At 54.0% G+C, this 12,029-nt stretch overlaps 2 protein-coding genes across 2 annotated transcripts in view; one reads left to right on the top strand and one right to left on the bottom strand.

The window, feature by feature from the left end:
• LOC103899343 (guanine nucleotide-binding protein subunit alpha-11) overlaps positions 1–5,568 on the bottom strand; it is a 26,301-nt gene extending 20,733 nt beyond the window's left edge. The window contains exon 1 of the mRNA XM_009279809.2: positions 5,487–5,568. Coding sequence (XP_009278084.2) covers positions 5,487–5,568 — 82 coding nt within the window. The remainder of the gene's footprint in view (positions 1–5,486) is intronic.
• Positions 5,567–12,029, top strand: part of AES (amino-terminal enhancer of split) — a 17,026-nt gene continuing 10,563 nt past the window's right edge. The window contains exon 1 of the mRNA XM_019472223.1: positions 5,567–5,584. Coding sequence (XP_019327768.1) covers positions 5,567–5,584 — 18 coding nt within the window. The remainder of the gene's footprint in view (positions 5,585–12,029) is intronic.

The following is a 12,029-nucleotide window of genomic DNA, read 5'->3' as shown; positions in this document are numbered from 1 at the left end:
CCCGGTGCGGCTGGGGCCGCGCTCGGCAGAGGGAGGCAGCGGAGCGGCGCGGGCGCCGCGCCCCGCGGGAGCCTGCTCCGGTAGAAGACCCGGCGTCGGACTCCCCCTGCACACGGCGCTTGCAAGCGCCCGAGGCCGCGCACCCGTCGCCCCGGGCCCCCCCAGCTCCGCTCCTCCACCCGCAGAGTCAGCTTCCCGGCCGCCGTTCGCTCCCGAGCCCTCCAGAAGACGGGTGGCAGCAGCTGGAGGTGGGGGGGGAAATCAAATCGGACCGACCGAGTCCCATCCCTGCATCCCAGTCACCCCAGGGCAGTTTTCCTTGGGTCAGGCGTTACCCACAGAACAGCAGGTGCTGACAGGGACTGGGGACCGGTGCCAGGGTGCCCTGGCTAGCCATGCGCTCTCCCCATAGCCCTCCATGCAGCACTCCAGAGCCAATACCCAGCTCACCCCTCTCACAGACCCACCTTCCAGCCAGAGTTTGATGAGTTGCCCCCAGCCCCATGCTGCAGGTCTGAGAGGCAAAATACCTTCTGAATTGCACAGCAGAGCTTTGCTACCTGCTGGGCCCTGTGCTAGCAACACAAGGCTCTCGTTAAAGCTGGCTGGTGGGAGGAACAGGACAGGACACAACACTCTCCTCTTTGATCTGGGCTTCAGCTGCTCACCATTTTCCATTTAAAAAAAACCATCTTAAAGCCCCTCCCAAGCATTCCTGTAGCCTCACACCTGCTCCCTTCCTTTTTCATCCCTTTCAAGGTTTCCTGCCTACACCTGCAGCAGCAGCAGCATTTCCCACCATCTTGGGAAGGGGTGGCATCAATTAGACACAACCTTGAGCTCTCATCAGCACTAATGAGTGGCCAGGACCACTGGGATCACTGAAGTATTGTCTGGAACAGAGCAAGGAGAAGGGATTGCAGGAGCCCTAGGAGCACCCCTTGTGCATGCAGCAGAGCATGCCACCAGCCAGTGAATGCAGGCAGCCAGGTCAGCCCCACAGGGCCAGGCAGACTAGACACCAAACTGCCCGGTGAGGACTGTGCAGGGACAGTTGAATTCCTGGTGTGTACAGGTGCTTAAGGAACAAAGCAAGGTGAAACAACTCCTACCGAGGCACCTGGGAGGAAACTTGAGCTATTTCTCATATGTGTGTTTTTAAAATGAGCTCACAATTAAGGGCCAGAGCACACTTTCCATCCAGCCCAGAGACCCACTGACCATAATCTGCAGGTTTAGCGGTGATGGGGTCACTCACACTATTTCAGTTACTGGGTGGGATTTTTTTTTTTTTTTTTTTAAAAAAACAAAGCTCATTCCCTCCCCAGCTGTAAACACTGGACTCCCACCCTGAGTTCTCCCCTTCTCACAGAGGTTCACCACTGCTCCTTGGGCTTCCACTTTCCTCTGCCTGCTTTTGCCATCTACCCTGACTCCTCTTTGGCCTGTCTGCCCTTCACCCCCATCCCTTGCCAGTACCCTGGGAGCTGCCCAAGTCCTTGAAGGAGCAACGGCACTTTCCCACTATCATGGGACAAGAGTTACTCCAGCATTCAGCTTTTCCCTTTGGGCAGGCTGAAGCAGCATGATGTACAACCTTGCTGTGTCAAACACCCTCCATACTTAATCTGCAATGATGTTCAAAGCACATGGAAAGGCAAGCGCACCCCTTCCTCCCCAAACTTTCTGCCATTACTACCCTGACTGGAGACACAGGTTCCTCTGGGAGGGAGCTGCATGCCCAGTGCTTGCCGTGGGGCAGGCCACAACAGCAAGGCTGCATTAGAAAACACCAGGGCCTTTGCATCATGCCTGTGATGCTGAGGGCCTGTTCATGCATCAGTGGCACATTCTGGGTTCATGCCAGCGGAACCAGCACTCCTGACAGCACAACCCAGGCACAGAGAGGGCTTTCTGATCTGAGGAGGACAGAGGCAGAGCCATTACAGAGAAGCAGGAGAAGCCAGGGGCCAACAGAAAGCAGGGCATGTTTTCCAACGGTGAAGAGGATAGGGTCACTGCAGCTTGTAGCCAGAGGGTGGTCCAGTAGTACCTACCAAGAGCTGAGGACAAACCATGTCAGTTCAGCCTATGCCAGACACCCACATGTGCCAGCAGGTCACAGCTAGGCTTGTCTCACAGCACCTCATCCTGAGTACACCCCTTTGCCCATGGCACCCTGCAACTGCCTCATTTCAGTCTCCCCAGCACCACCTCCAGCCCTGGGCATGCATCCAGGCCCATCGGCCCCAGCATGCCACAAGGAACGTAAAACACCCACCACCAGCCTCGCCTCCCACAGGAGGGCACTAGCAAGCCACAGGCCCACAGAGATGCCACCAGCCTGCCTCTGGCCAGCTCCACCCCTTTAATACCTCCTTCCCCTCCTGACCCAGGTGTTTCAGATCAGGATTGGGCCCCCCACCACTCTTTAACCCCCTCCTGGCCAGTGCATGGTCAGCAGTTCCCATCACATGCCAGCACAGCCCTTATGGTAAGGAAAAGGAAAGCAATATGTCTTTTGATAAATGAAAGCACCTTTATAGCAGTAAAATCATGACAGTAGTGCTAACCTTGCATAAGCCAGGACTCCCCCTGCATCAGCTCCTTCATCTCCTTCTCTGTGCTGCAGGTCCCAGTCTGTAAATGCTGCCCAGGAGGCCACAAGAGGTACTTAATAAGTACCTACAAGGTGCATAAGGTCTCTTCCTAAAGCCTAAGCATGCCAGGTGTTATTACTGCAGAGCAGGTGTCATAGGTTTCAGCCTCCCCCAAAATTATTTTTACAAGCTCTTCAGTTGCCTGTCACAGGAAGATGCCACAAGGAGACTTGAGTTCTCTGAAAAGAGGGGGAAAGGCACCCAGATCAAACACGCTGACAAATGCAGCCTGTGACAGCAATTGCTGGATTAGTTTTTTAAACCTTATGTTTCTCATCTGGTTTGTCATGGCCATTGTAGGTGGGCTCAGTGCACAGTAAATCAGGATAACAAACCTACATTTACCATGATCCTTTCATCCCCTAGGATCCCAAAGCACATAATTTAATTGCACTCAACCTGCACATAGATTTCATAAATAAAGGAATGATGAATTAGCACAGCTGCTGCAGCATTCACACGAGTTACTAAGACACAATCTCCTCATGCAATCAATCCAGCCTCATGCTTCAGTGTTTTGTCATAAATTGAGGTCCAGAAGAAATGTTCTCCCTACCTGGAATGCAGCGCTGCTGAACTAGCTGAGTACAGGAAGACACTTAAGGGTGTAGTAAACTGTCTTCCCTGTGCAAATCTCAGAAATCATTGCAAATATTCATTTGATGGAGCTCCCATGCAGTAGATGAGCACTGATCCTGCACAGGGGCAGGAGGAATGTGATATAGGGGGGAGATTATCTGCCTCACATTAGGCAGGAGGAAAGCCTGGATGATCCCTTTGACCTTAAAATTGGTATCTCATTACTCCCTTTGTCCAGCAAGGGAAACAGAGAAGGAGAGAGGTGAGAGTCCTTGCCATGCCCATGACACACAGCAGGCCTGGTCTAGAAGCCCCTCCTTTGCCCATTCCAGCCCCTGCTGATCACTGCCTCCATCAGGTTCAGTCTCTCTTTCGTATGCAGAGGGATTCAAAAGCTGCTTCTGGAAACTAATCAGCCCAGGAGCCTCCTCATGATCAAAGGGTCAGTGGATTCCCCTGGACCTCCTGACTATATTATAGCTTCAAACTTCTTGTTTATCTCCCACCAAATGCCTCAGAGACACGACCCAGAGCTAAGCCCTTCTCTGGAGCTTGATGCTGTCCCAGCTCTGGCCCAGGAGCGGGCGATTTCAGGCATCCTTGCCATGTGCTTCCTCATCATGCCTCAGCTGCAAAATCCCTTTCCTGCTTCCTGCAAGGAGTGTGAACTGTTCCTTGCACTTCAACTGGAAAAAAGGATGATAATTACCCCTAATCAGTCTGCAGCAAAAACACAGGCCACAGCAGAAGCGGGGGACAGCCACCATGAGGAATGGAACCCAATTATTCCAAGTCACTGATAAAACGGGATCAAAGAGAGTGGAAATGTTTTACCAGCTGTAAAAAGCCTGCCCAGACCAAGGCTTTTCCTTGGATAAAGGCCCTTTCTGCCCACAGGCCATCCCTGGCTGGGACCTGTGCACATCCATGGGGCAGTTTCTCATTTTTCTTTTTGGTATAGGTGGGGAATTTGGAATGAGGGGGATGAGGTTCATTTTTGCCTCTGAGGGCAAGCAGCAAGACAGTTTCCCCAGGAAAAGGGCATAGTAATGTGGGGATATGGTGCAGAACAAGTGCTTTGTCTGCTGCCCTGGGCGGGAGCTGAGCTGCTGGGGCTCTGCTGTGTCCCGTCATGAGCATCTAGGTGTCCTGGGGGACAGAGCAGTCGGGGCTGGGCAGTGATGGGGGTGAGGGACAGCACTGCAGAATGGCATCTGGTGGGTGCACTGCCAAGGCTCTGTTTGTGTGCCGCACTGCTGTCTGCCGTAGGACTTGCTCACCTCCCCGTGAGCCCATGCTGCCCAGGACCCCAGCCCTGGATCACTGCCATTGAAACAGGGGGAAGAGAGCACTGGGCAGCCTGCAGGCTGGGCTGGGGATGTATGGCAGATGAGCACTTTTGGGAGCAGGTGAGGAGACACCAGCAGGTCACCTCAGGCTGTCCCAACACCATGTGCTGGGCAGCCTCTGTGGCAGCACTGATACTGCCAGGGCACTGAGAGGGTAGCACATACTTTCTGCCAGCTCCCGGGGTTATCAGCTGCTCCTTGGAGTTCAAGACAAAGAATGACCCCACAAAGCCACCCCAGCCAGTGCCGGCCCTGGCTGCTGAGCTCCAGCTCTGACCCCTCTGCCAGGCGCAGGGCCCTGGCTTTGGCAGGGGAATCTCAGCGATGAGCAGTGAAATCTGCCGAGGGATGCAGCGGACAGAGCAGCCATTGCACCAGGACCCTGCATTCGGTCCAGGCTGAGTGCAGGAACCTGCTGGTTTCCTCTTCTCAGCCAGGCAGACAGTGCTGCAGCTGAGAAGTGGGACCGACTGTAGGAACCAGCCCAGCTTCGGGGTTCAGAGACAGCTTCAAATTATTGCTTCAGTAAGGTGTCAGTAACTAAATCGGGAGCCTGCCTTGTGTTTGCTGTCCAAATGCCGCACCCTCGTGTCAATTCCCAGGACAGTGTTTAAGTCAGCAGTTGTAATGGAGGGGTTTTGCCTCTCTGGCCTGCCCCCACGCCTGGCAGAGCAGAGGAGGCTGTGGGTGACTGCAGAGGGCAGGATCAGATCAATGGCTCAATATCTGTCCCTGACAGAGGCCAGCAGCAGATATTTCAAAGGAAGATGTGAGAAATATGATAATGAACAGCAGGGCGTATGCCAGGGGACACGGCTACACCCCCGTGGGATGCAGCCACCTTACTGCACGGCCACGGCACTGGCGTCACCACCGGTGTCATAAGAACATTTCCTACCTGGGCAGCCGTCCGCCCGCCTGGACATGGCAGGGCCCGAAGGCTGCGGCAGGGATGTCGCTGCTGTCCCGGCTGGTGGCATGCGGGACCCGTCCTCTGTGAGGCAGCCCCATGGCTCATTCCAGCCCTTTGCTGCAGCAGGGAGATTTGCGTGGCTGATAGCAGTGGAGATGGGGAGAGTTGGGAGGTGGTGAGGGAGAGGAGGAAACAGCCTGTATGTGAAAGAGACACTGCAGAGACAGATTGCTTATAAATCACTCCTGGGCCTGCCAAGCCCTTGCCAGGCGTCTGGTAGATTGCGTTATGCTATCTGGAGAAAGTTTAATATAAAAAGCCAATAATCCCCGTGATAAGAGGAGTGATAAGGGACAGCGTGGCCTCGGATCCCACAGGAGCTGGCCTGGATGTGGCAGGGAGCTGGGGCCCTGGCCCAGCCACGGCAGGTGGGTGGTGAAAGGGTGGGCTGTACTGTAGGTGCTGCACGGACAGCCTGGTCCCCAGGCCCTTAGCTGTGAGATCTGCCTCCACGCGAGCAGTGAGCGCTCAGAGCAAACCAGGCAGCCGGCAGTGCTCCGCCCCGCAGGCAGCCACGGTGCTGCAGAGGCGTCTGAGCGGCTGCATTGCAGCGACTCCTGGGAGAGGGAAGGGGCAGGGGCAGGCAAGGGGCTGTCAGACAGCTCAGCAATGTGGGAGCCTGCTGCCGGGATGCCAGCCCCCTGCCAGCCTCTGCTCTCGCCCTTGGGGATGCTGCCGGGGTCCTGCAAGCCCCTGACGTCCCTGCGGGGGCCTGACCTGAGTCGCAGGCAATGAGTCTGTGTGCGGCCCATCACAGCAGTGTGTGGAGAGGGGAGAAAGCAACCTCTGCTCTGGGAGAGCAGGGCTACGTCACAGGATGTGTGGGAATGGCCCACAGGCAACCCACCCGAGGGATCCTGACTGAGACATGCTCCATGAAAATGCTTCCCTTGTCCCAAGCACCCCTCCTTGTGCCCCAAGAGATGTTACCCGTTCCTACATGCAGTCCCTGCTGACTGTCTGCAACAGCAAACTGCTGATGGCAAGGTGCAAGGAACCACAGGAAGAGAAACATAAATGTAGTCCTGAGAGGCTGAAGCAAAACACAGAATTAACCCCTGCAGCTTCAAAGCACTGGAAACCACGTGGTTCCACATTAAAGTCAGCAGGGAAACTTTGCACAAGGGTTTTGCTGCTGTGTGCAAGCTATGGAGGTCAGGCGTGTACCCAGCAGAGCTGCTGGTGAGCAGAAATAGGCAGCTCCTCTGCCCAGCCCCAGCAAGAGCTAAGCTGCAGGGCTGCGCACAGCAGGAGCCAGCCCCGCTGCCTTGCTGCCTGCGAAGATGGGCTGGGAAAACAGGGAGGGTGGAAGGGAGGAAGCCTGTGAGCACCAGCAGTGTGGCATGGGCTAATAGCCCGCAAGCTGCCAACCACTGTACCTTATAAAATGCCTCACACATGCCTGAATATGGGGTGGCAGTGGGGGATGGCACTCTGCAAAGCCAGGCTTTACATCCTGGGGAGGGACTGGGATTTATTAGCAGCTGGTGTATGGATGGCAGCTGAAATTTAATGAGTTTGGTGGGTCTCAGTCCTGTTTCTACCAGAAAGAGTCCATAGCATTCAAACCACAACTGAGAAGCGAAGGAGGAACCGCTGGCTGAACCATGCCACTTCTAGCAAGGTCCTGTCCACACCGCAGAGGCATGCAGTGCCCAGGGAAGCCCAAATTTCTCAGACTTGATCCTTCAAAACACTTGTGTACATGGTCAGCTTTAGGTGTTGGGACTCAAGAGTGGTCCTGAAGTGTGTGTGGGGGGAACCTTCCTTGTCTCAGGGCCTGAACTGCTGCTGTGCCTTTTTTATTTCTTCCAATTTAATTCCAGGTAAAAGAGACAGTATTCTCAGGGTAAAAGCAGGATCTTAGAGCCTACATTTCCATTGCAATGACAGCATGACTTCCACCTTGTGTCCAGAGTTTCAGAGAAGAAAGTGTCTGTACAGCCTCTTTCCTTGAACCAGTGCGGGAATGGGATATAATATCTGAATAATTTACAAAGGCTCTTCATTAAACAGGTTTATTTTTGGCAGCTTTGTTAGACTGCTCCTTTTAGGAACGAATAGGAAGTTGCTCTGGTCTCATTAGGACATCCCTGTATGAACCTTTCCTGCTGGGGCCAGGGACTGGGACAGCCTATTGCTCCATTAGCAGTGCTAAATATAAACTCCCAGTCGTCGGGTAACCAGGCTCCAGCACCAGTGGCCAGGCGACCTGGTGAGCGAGAACATCCCTAGACACACATGTCATGGGAAGTGGGAGCAACGGCAGGATCTTCCTTCCAGCCTCTGCGGGCAGGAGACCAGCATGGAGGCACGGAGAGGTCCAGTCCTGCACTGGCTCTGAGCAGGAGATTGCCTCTGCTCTCCAGCCAGACAAGGCCACAGGCTTGGGCAAGCTCAGGACGTGGTGAAAGGCAAAGCTCAGCGTGGACACGGTGTGGTACAACCTGAGGGCACATGGCTGGTGGCAGATGCGAGGCCAGCAGGCATGCCACAAGATCACCATGCATACCCCAGTGCCTTACAGAGATGCTAAAGGCAGGCACAGCACCTTCCTCCCTGGAAGGCTGATGCCAAGCAGGGTGCCACGGGAGAGGTGGAAGTGGCTCCTCCAGCCCCCGTGTCCTGGTCGCCCAGGCCTGGAGACCCCTTTGCCAGCCTCCCATGCCAAGTCCCTGTGCAGTGTTCAGGCCCTCGACTAAGCTATCAATGTCAGCAGCCAAGTCCCTGGCTGCCCTCTGCGGCCCCTCCAAAGGGTGGCCCGGCTTCCCTAGAGCAGACACGCTCCCTGGAAACCCACTTGCAAGCTCAGCCCAACCCTGACCCAGCCCTGGGTGCAGCGAGAGCCTGGCATGACCTTGCTCCTGGCCACGGTGTTGGGGGAGTGGGGGGGAGCCATCCACTTCAGCTGCATCTTTCCAATGTTGCCATAAAACAGCCTTGTAGCAAACAAATACTGGTTCTTGGTGAGCTCCTACACACGTGCTCAGAGCTCCCTTCCTGCACTGGAAAAACCCTCATTTCCTGAGCCAGGTCTGAGGTGGGCTGTGGGAATCCCCTCCTTTTACCAGGGTGTGTTTAAGGCAGGCTCCTCCATGTGCTGTTTTGCTACCATGCCCAGGCCATATTCACCCCTGCTGACACATGCAGGCCCACTGCTTGGGCAAGGTTATAATTCCCCTGTCTTCAGATGCAGGTACATTGCCCGGCTGGAGAGAGGCCCATTTACCAGGCACAAGTGAGTTTGTGTTCCCCTGGATTGGGATTTGCCAAGATTATACCATAAATTAGTGTGTTTCCTGGAAGAAAGTAAGGAAAGGCGGGGGGGAGGGAAAGGAACATTTTGTAGCCAACGTAAAAGCCAATAAAGGAACATTTCATTTCCCGCTTGGAAGGGAGCGGCTGTGAGTTGTTGCAAAGAGAGGGGAAGGCAGCGCAGGGCAGTGTAAGCAGGGCTCCTGTGCTTTCACCGTGACCAAGGGAAGACTTGAGATGCACGTTCCTGTTGCCCCCCGCTGCTGGGGAGCCTGACTGGGGCCAAAGCCGCCAGCGAGCTGGCAGTGCGGCTGCCCAGCCATTCCCCCTGTTACATGCCTTGGAGAGGGACTGCAAGCCCTTTCTGGAGGCCGGTGTCTGAGCTGGGGGGCTGTGTGGCAAAGCCGTGGAGGGTGCATGCTGCAGAGCTGAAGAAAACTTCATACTGGCAGCCCGGGGCCCAGGAAGAGTGCCTCTGCCTCATCTTCTGGGAAGTTCAATCTACTCTTGTAATTATTATTGTTGTTTAAAGAATTCCATCAACCACAGGAAGAGCCCGGTCCTGTTTGTATCAAGGACAAATGCTTCATGGCTTTGGCAGTACCATCATTAGGAATACCTGTTGTTTCAGGTTGCTATGTGGCAACTTTGCTGCTTTATCTCAGCTGGAAAAAATTTCATTCAAGTTAAAGAAGAAATTATAATATCTAGATGAGCAATGAAGGGGTGAGCCGGAAAAGGAGAGCAGAGATGCTACCTGGCTTGGAGGCAGACAGATATTCCTGAGTCTCTCACAGAAGTGTGTACATAGCTGTGCTAAAAGGCAGCCACCGTTGGGTAAAGAATGCGCCTTTGGCCCCGGCTGCCCTCCTTGTCTTACCTGAGGGGACTGATAAGGCATCCATCCACTCTGGAGATCTCATCTCAAAGTTTGTCCTGCTCTGCATCATGACCAACCCCTGCAATATTCTGGATGGGAAGATACTAACAGGCAGCAACCGCTCTGCAGGCACAGCACACCAGATCATCCTTCAGCATCTCTAATGTGGGCAAAGTCTGTAAAATGGGACAAACAACCTGCTGTGTATTTAGGGGCCATCTCTTCTTATGTGCATGTACGACATGTTGCACAGGGCAGTTGACATTGTGGTTTAGGTCTTTAGCTGCTGCAGGAATACACATAATCTGTTCTTCCAAACTAGCAGTAAACATGAGCCTCCCGGCCCACACATATGCTCAAAGGGTTTTTTTAACTAAAAGGAGTAACTTCTTAGAACAACACGGGAGCCCTTCTGCAAATGAAGCAGGAGTGGTCTGAATGGTGCAAACCTCGCAGGCAGCAGCCGTGCAAGAGGATCCCAAGCTCCGGTGCTCCCCTTGGGATGAGCTGGCCCAGCCCAGAAGCTTCTCAGTGGCCACATGCATGGGCTCACAGTGAGGGACCTTGCACCAGCACTCCCGCTGCAGAGTACAGGAGGGAGCCCACAGCCCCTGATTTCGAACACGTGATTTAAAGTACGGCATTTGCATGCTGCACATTTCTTCTGCACTTAACATAATCATCTCTGTAATAGATACCTAATTCCTATAATGGAATGGGGACTATTACCTGCAAGGCCAGTCTGTTCTGTGCTGGGGGCCAGGGATGGTAAAGCTCTCAACCCAGGCACTGCATATCTGAATCATCACTTAGCTGAGGGCCAAACCCTTCTGCATCCCATTGTCCCTTCCTTCTCCCACATGGCAGCAAGGTGACAAGCCTGGCAGGGAACACAAGACATGCTCCAGACTTGCTCCAGTGCCTCCCACCAAAGGTAGAGCTCACCAGAGAGGCAGGCCTTAGCTTTGCAAGGAGGCAGCGGTGACCTAGTCTGGTCTCCTGCACACACCAATTACAAACTGTATCTCACTGCCCTTGTGCAAAGCCCAAGCTAGGGTGGGTCAGTTTCTCTACATGTAAAAAGGGGACCAGGGTGCTGACCAGCTGGAGGGAAACTGTCTACCCTGTTTTCCAACCCTTATTCTGCGGGGACATAAAGCCTGCCTGCACTATTAATAATCCTTGGCATGAAGCTGTCACAGTTTTCACTAATATGGAGATGCTGAAGTGAAAAAGCTACTGCACAATATGCAGGAGGTGTCACAATAACCCAGCTGTTATATTGTTCTCTTTAAAAATAAATACAACAGCCCAGCCTGCATTGCTGGAGTCATGACGTGTAGGGTTTTATTTTTAATCAGAAAATGTACTGATTTTTAAAGACAGACACAGAGCAGCATCTGAAATTGATGAAAGCTCCCTGTGCGCTCACACATGCCAGCCGTATTCCTGCCTGTTATTCTCAAGCTAGCTTCCAAGGACCTGATCCTGCCTCAGCTCAGCCACATTTATGTGTGTGGCTTTCAAGAGGCCCCATGGCAACAAAGTCCTTCCAGCAACAGTCTGTGGCTAAATTCCCCACCTCTCTGCTCTCTGTGGGGATGCAATCTATCCCCCAGGACACAAACTGCAGGGTCTGCTCCTCAGGCAGCAGGTTTAGGACCAAAGTTTGCATCCAGAGCAGAGTTTTCCATTGTTTAGAGATGGGAGGTTTGTTTGGGGCCAGTTGCAGGTGAATTCCCTTGCCTTTGCCTTCCCTTGTGCTCAGCAAAGGCAGGGCTGAAATAAAGCAAAACAAAACCCCTGTGTAAACAAACCCTGTTCTCCTGCTTGGGGAAGGATGTGAAAATGAGCTGCATCTGATGGCATTTCCTGCACTGCCAGCATGGTTCAGATCCTGTGGTGTCACCTGTAAGAAACTGGAGCGGTGGCTTCACTAACAGTAGAGCTTCCCCTTCCCTCCAACACCACATAATAAAGATGCAATGCCAGGAGCCACAGGAATTATCTTTACTGGGTAGGCCAAGGGTCTTCTAAGCAAGAGAGCTGCAAAAAGCAAGAAGCCTCATCCCACAGCGAGACCGAGCTCCCCTGACCTGGTGCCAGGGCCTGCAGGTACCGAGGTTTGCCCTGCAAACCTCTGCCAGACTTCAGTCCCACAGTTACCCCGGTCCAGGGTAAACACAAGACCTCTGCAAAGAACTGCTGCGGTGGCTCAGCCGGCTGCGCCTTGGACCTCGGGCCCCGCGGGGCAGTGCTCCACACCTCTGCTGCAGCTGGTGTTGAGTCTGGGGTCCTGCCTCGGCACGGGCGGCGAGGAGGGGCCTGGGGAA

Source organism: Aptenodytes forsteri, unplaced genomic scaffold (assembly GCF_000699145.1).
Source record: "Aptenodytes forsteri isolate BGI_AS27 unplaced genomic scaffold, ASM69914v1 Scaffold147, whole genome shotgun sequence".
NCBI classification, from domain to species: domain Eukaryota; kingdom Metazoa; phylum Chordata; class Aves; order Sphenisciformes; family Spheniscidae; genus Aptenodytes; species Aptenodytes forsteri.
This window is presented reverse-complemented; position numbering and strand designations above follow the sequence as displayed.